The sequence below is a fragment of the Garra rufa genome, chromosome 11, assembly GCF_049309525.1.
Source record: "Garra rufa chromosome 11, GarRuf1.0, whole genome shotgun sequence".
In the NCBI taxonomy this organism is placed as follows: Eukaryota; Metazoa; Chordata; class Actinopteri; order Cypriniformes; family Cyprinidae; genus Garra; species Garra rufa.
This window is the reverse complement of record NC_133371.1, coordinates 47,552,305-47,558,304: the sequence shown is the minus strand read 5'-3', so window position 1 is coordinate 47,558,304 and position 6,000 is coordinate 47,552,305. Positions and strand designations below refer to the sequence as shown.

The following is a 6,000-nucleotide window of genomic DNA, read 5'->3' as shown; positions in this document are numbered from 1 at the left end:
TGTGTCTGTTTTGTCCAGACGACAGCAGGTGTTTCTGAAAGGGCCGTTTTCTCGCGGCTGAAAGCCACATTCCCACAAACAAACACAACAATCATCCGCCGCTGTATCTGCTATGAAATGAATTTGCTGAATTCGATAAGCGGCAGCAGGAGCCATCATCTCTGACAGTCCCGGCCGCTGAGCTTCACCAAACTAATCTCATTTGAGGAGAGAAAGCGTTTGACTTCAGAAGAGCATCTGGATTCAATTTCACACCGGCCACCGAGATTTACATAGCAGAGAAATAAAAAGCAATAATTCCAAATATAATTGCAGAATTGGAGAGAATGGAAATGACAAAACTGACACGTTCAGTTTTTACCAGAAAATAATTCATGTGCTTTCATGTGTTTAAGGTGAGAGGAACATTTCACCCCAATCCAAAGAAACCAAAAGAAATTATATTCTGCATAAATAAAAGATCATTTGTGATTTTTTGGGGGCATTTCGGTTTTCTTGTTTTTTTTTTATATATATATCATATCGGCATATTTTTCAGTGGTGATTAAAGATAAAATACAAAAATATACAAAAATATGCAAAATATACAAATATACATCCACTTTTCAGCCCAATCTAAAGAAACAAAGAAATTATATTCTGCATAAATAAAAGATAATTTGTGATATTTTGGGGGCTTTTTAGCTGCCTTGTTTTTTCGTATTAAATCGGCACATTTTTTCCCCATAAAATCTCTAGATTCAGATCTTTTACTTTTGTGTAATTCTCATTATTCTCAGTGGTGATTAAATATAAAATACAAAAATAATTTATAATATTCTAAAATATCTCCTATCGAAAATATGAATGTAAAATGTTGCACTGTCATAAAAAAACATCACAATATTACTAAAATTAATTTACTTTAAGTTTTGATATTTTTATGATAGGAAATATACAAAATATCTTCAATGAACACGATCTTTATTTAATATCCTAATAAAAATCGTTAATTTTGACCCACACAATGCATTTTTGGCTTTTGCTACAAACATACCCGTTCTACTTTAGACTGGTTTTGTGCTCCAGAGTCACATTTATTACTAAAATATATTTTAATATATTAAATATATTAAAATAGATTTCATTATTTTGAAATAAAATGAACCATAAAACAACTTTTACTTCCTTTATTTCAGCTAGCTGCCAAAGCAACACTTTTCATTTTTGTTCAGTTTTACCTGAAGTAAAAAATAACTAAAACTAAATAAGCTAAAACTTAATATAAAGACAAATATAAAATACATTTTAACTCTATTAACAAAAACTATTATAGTACACAAATGACACTAAAATTTTGCAAAAAAGTTCTTATTTTTTTAATGTGAGGTGAAATGTGAAAAAAACTTCAAGCATAGAGACAAATCTTATACAAAGTATAATTGTGTTTCTTGTGGTAGAGCACACACACACACACACACACACACACACACACACACACACACACACACACACACACACACACACACACACACACACACACACACACACACACACACACACACAGCACTAGATTTCAGCAGTATCAGCTCAACACCGGAGATCAACACCTCAACCTCTCTGAGATCCATTGACTCTCAACAACTCCACACTACTGTGAAAATTTCAGCTTTTCCAGCCAATCTGCATTTCTGAGCTCCGATGTGGCTCCAGACTTCAAGATGGACGTACAAAACTAGATTTTAATTTCATCAACTGGCCTGTGGTTTGTCTGAACAACTAGTCAAGCTTAAGCACAGCCTGTGTGTTAGATGGTTTGCAGTGATAAGATGAACTTCACATGCTGACAGCCACACAGCGATTGTACTGAAAAACACTATACACTGTTCAACATCAATACTTGAGTAGTAGGGTGTTGAAAAAAAGTAGTTGACCATCCCAGGCTATTTCTACTCTAACACGGCTTAAATCAACAACAGACTCAGAAAAAAATATATAGCTGCAAGCTGCAATTACGGGGCCAAGCACACTAGAGGCAAAATGAGGAGATAAGCATGGGATGGAACACCAGACCAACTGCAACAATAGGTAAAGGAAGCCATTTTAAGCAAAATGTCAAAAAAAATAATGTTTAAGTCCTAGTAAAATGATTTAACAGCTTATCACTTTTTATCAACAGGTGGTGCTGTTATCAAATCGATGTGGTGTGTTTAGTGTGAGGTGACAAAGGCACACACAAAGTTTGGTGTCATTATGTCAAAGCTTTGCAGAGTTAAGGCCTCAGAGTCATTATGGCATTTAGCCTAAAATTTGTAGTGGCACTGTACAAAAACGGTAATCATGAAATCCATAACTTTTTCTGAGCACTTTGAGGTAGACATAATTTTTGAAATTTTGGCTTTGAAAAAACTTATTAGCTTTGAAAATTATTATTACAGTCCATTTAATAATAATGACACAGGAACAATATCACTTTCAGATATTTCATCATGCATAATACTGTACGTCATTATAGTTATTGTTCTTGGCATGAACAGGCTTTAAGTTTTGAATTCCATCATGCACATTTAATTGGTTAATGTTATAACAAGGCTAACATTAATTATATAATTATAAATTATATAACTTTATATCATATTATGCATAGTACATGCTGTCATGCCCACAGGAGCCTCATCAAATTATATGTATATACTATTTAATATAAAAAGCATAATGCACTCCAACTTTGCAAAATATTTTTTTTACTTTAGGAGCTTGAACATTTAAAGCAGCAGATGACAAAACTGTAATGTCGTGTTTGTGTGGACGACAGTATAATTATCGTTATAATTTACATTTTTTATGTGAACAGGCTTTAATTATTGTATTCCATCACGAATATGTAATTGTACGGCTGAACCATAACAAAAATTGTATTATACAATCACACTCTCACACAAAATAAATAAAAATAAATCATTAAGCTACAACACCCAAATGAAGGGTGCGAGTAGTCTCATTATCTCACTAGTGCGCTTACAAGTCCTTGTCTCTTTACATCACCATCTAAAATCATTTTAAACTCAGCTGTAGTTTTTCTGTAAAGACGTGTAGCACGAGCAGCGATGAATAAGTGTTTTTATAGAGCAGACACACACACGGCTGTTGAATATGCATCATGTTTCTGGTGTGCACACGATTTGCTAAACATCATTGGGACAGTTAAAGCTTCTTTATGTGGGTCCATATGAGACAGAATGAGACTATGAGCTGCTCCAGCAGAGTGTGTGTGTGTGTGTGTGTGTGTGTGTGTGTGTGTGTGTGTGTGTGTGTGTGTGTGTGTGTGTGTGATAGAAAGAGGCTCACCGGCATCGTCTGTCCACCATGGAGACTGTTAATCGCAGCCTGGGCTTCTGCATGACTGGAAAACTTTACAAAAGCACAGCCTGTGGGGAGAAACAAACAGAAAGAGGTTAGTTAACTAGTAAAGTGAAGGCTAAAAGATTCATTTAGTACTAGTCATGTGGTTTCTGCTGTGTCAGTGGAATAAACTAGTTGAAATACTGCCATATTAGTTCATGAAATGAATGCAATAAGCTGAAGAAATAAAGTTGAACAAGTGTGAACATCTAAAATGTTAGGTTTAAATATGCAAATGAGCCAATTTTTTAATGAAATATGTGCTAATTTGCATACATGTCTAGCACAAAAATCTAAAAAGTCAATTTCAAAATTATTGTTTCATTTTTTTTGACAGAGTCAAATGTTTTTACAGAGGGAATTTTGGGCATCTCATTTTGTCACTCCATAATTCAGAAAATACTTAGACAAAAAACAATCTACTTTTGACACTTTTTTGGGAAATAAAATGTATAAAATCAAGCAAATTATATATGAACAAATCCCTTTGTAAAAACCTTCAGAATATAGACAGGGATAAAAATGTAAAGTTTGGTGTGTGTAAGTGCTACTGAAGTGGAGATTTATGTCTCAGTGTCGGAGAAAAAAACTCATTTTGAGAACAGCCTTTAAAAATATGTATTGTAATTGAAATCTATTGACACAAATAGATTAAGTGCCAAAAAAAGAAACACTTAACAGTGTCTTTTGGATGTTTTCTTACCACTAGTCTGACAAAAACATTTTATGAAAAAACAAAAAGCCCAAAATCTCAAACTTGACAGGTGCATGAAAAACAGTGGTTTTTCCTGCAGTGTCTCCCCTTAAGCAGCAAAGTTTGAAAGAAATTCATACTTGTATTCAGCAAGAATGCACTCAATTGATTTAAAGTGACAGCAAAGACATTTATAATGTTGCAAAATATTTATATTTCAAATAAATGCTGTTCCTTTGAACTATTCATCAAAGAACCTGAAAAATAAAATGTATCACGGTTTCCACAAAAATATATGTATAAGTATTTCTTTATAACCAGACAGATAACTGAAGCATTTCTGCTGATTCCACAGGAAGAGCTGTGTTTCCCTGCTGGGATTTGTGCTGGTTTTTAGTTTGTTTGTTTAGAAAGACTGAAGCAGAGTGAATTAGATGGATTCATACAGATTTACTGGTCACGACGTCCCTACAGACAAAGAGTTAAAGGATTTACCATGGTAACAAACACTGAGACCGACCCAAATCTTACACACACACACACACACACACACACACACACACACACACACTACATGCATAGTGCTGAAACCCTATTGTAATTGTTAGAATGGTCACGGATCAGCGATCTCCGCGTAAAACTGAGTGCAGACCAAACCGTAAGTCGTAGAGACTTGAAACTTGGAGGGATGGTAGTACTCACACCGCCTACAATGTCACCAAAGCTTGCCCAAATCGGCCTGACGGGGGCGCTACAGCGATCAAAAGTATGAAATTGCTCATAACTCCAAAACCGTCAGTCACAGACTCAAGTGTCTTATGTCGTTGGAATCCCTGGTTCAAAATCTGATTTGATCATTTTAAGAACGAGTCCTAGTTCAGTCCTAGAACTAGTTCACCCAATTGGAAACAAACCAGTGCAGAACGATTCTCTGGAAAGCAAATATCAATAATCATCTAAAATAAGTCTAACTTTCAACTCACCATCGCAAAGGGACGCCAAAACGTTCTAAAGGGAGCCACTTTTAGTAAAATGCCTATAACTCCTGAATGGAATGAGATACATCTCTGCCAAATAGATATAAGAGGGAAAAATCATAAAAATGGCTATACCTATGAAACCATTTGTGCACACTGTGCTTGGTCCAACAAGGTGCCACAAGTGTCTATAAAATCTAAAAAAAAAAAAAACATGGCCGATAGAACTCGACAGAACTCCTCATTCTTGACAACTTTGCCTCTAGAACCACTGCTGTCAAACTAATCGTTTGTTAAATGATTGCAAAGACGTAAAAAAAAAACTACTTTTGCGAACTAGTCCTAGGTTTTTTACTCAATCTGGGAAAAAAAAAACCCACTGCAGTACAATTCTCTGGACTCTCCAGGTCAATATTTATCAAAAATGTTGGAATTTACCCTTTGGTAAGTTAGAACAGGGTCGTTTAGAAAAGGGGCCTGTCCGAATTTACCCCAAATCCTATAATGCCTAAAAAAAAAACTTAAAACTTCACGAAACCTGGTAAACAAACACGACAGGTGATTCTAAACAAGCATGCACATTTTTAAGGAGATTGGAGCACAGCTACCGCTATAACAGCCATAAACGTTACAAAACATAGTATTTCTATGGTATTCTATATTCTATTTCTATGTATTTGCAAAAAAAAGGCTTGCTACATAATGTCTTTTTTCATATGTGCTTAAATGTCTTATAAATGCATCTTTAATTGCTGGATTTTATGCAAACTTCCTCAAAGGAAAGAAAAGAAAAAGGATGAGAATGGAGGAAAATCAGTGTTTGATGAGACATTGTGATACGATCCTGCATCTCTCTTTCACTTTCAGAATGTGCTTTTTCCTCAGGACTCATAATGAGCCATCAGGCTGCCGGTGAATCAGAGTGTGTGTGTGTTTGTGTGAACGCTT

The 6,000-nt window shown here is 34.9% G+C and overlaps 1 protein-coding gene across 24 annotated transcripts in view; it reads right to left on the bottom strand.

Moving 5' to 3' along the window:
• Window positions 1-6,000, bottom strand: part of celf6 (CUGBP Elav-like family member 6) — a 128,726-nt gene that overhangs the window by 26,448 nt on the left and 96,278 nt on the right. For all 24 annotated transcript variants that reach the window (XM_073850695.1, XM_073850705.1, XM_073850714.1 and 21 more), the window contains one exon: window positions 3,328-3,407. In XM_073850695.1, coding sequence (XP_073706796.1) covers window positions 3,328-3,407 — 80 coding nt within the window. The remainder of the gene's footprint in view (window positions 1-3,327; window positions 3,408-6,000) is intronic.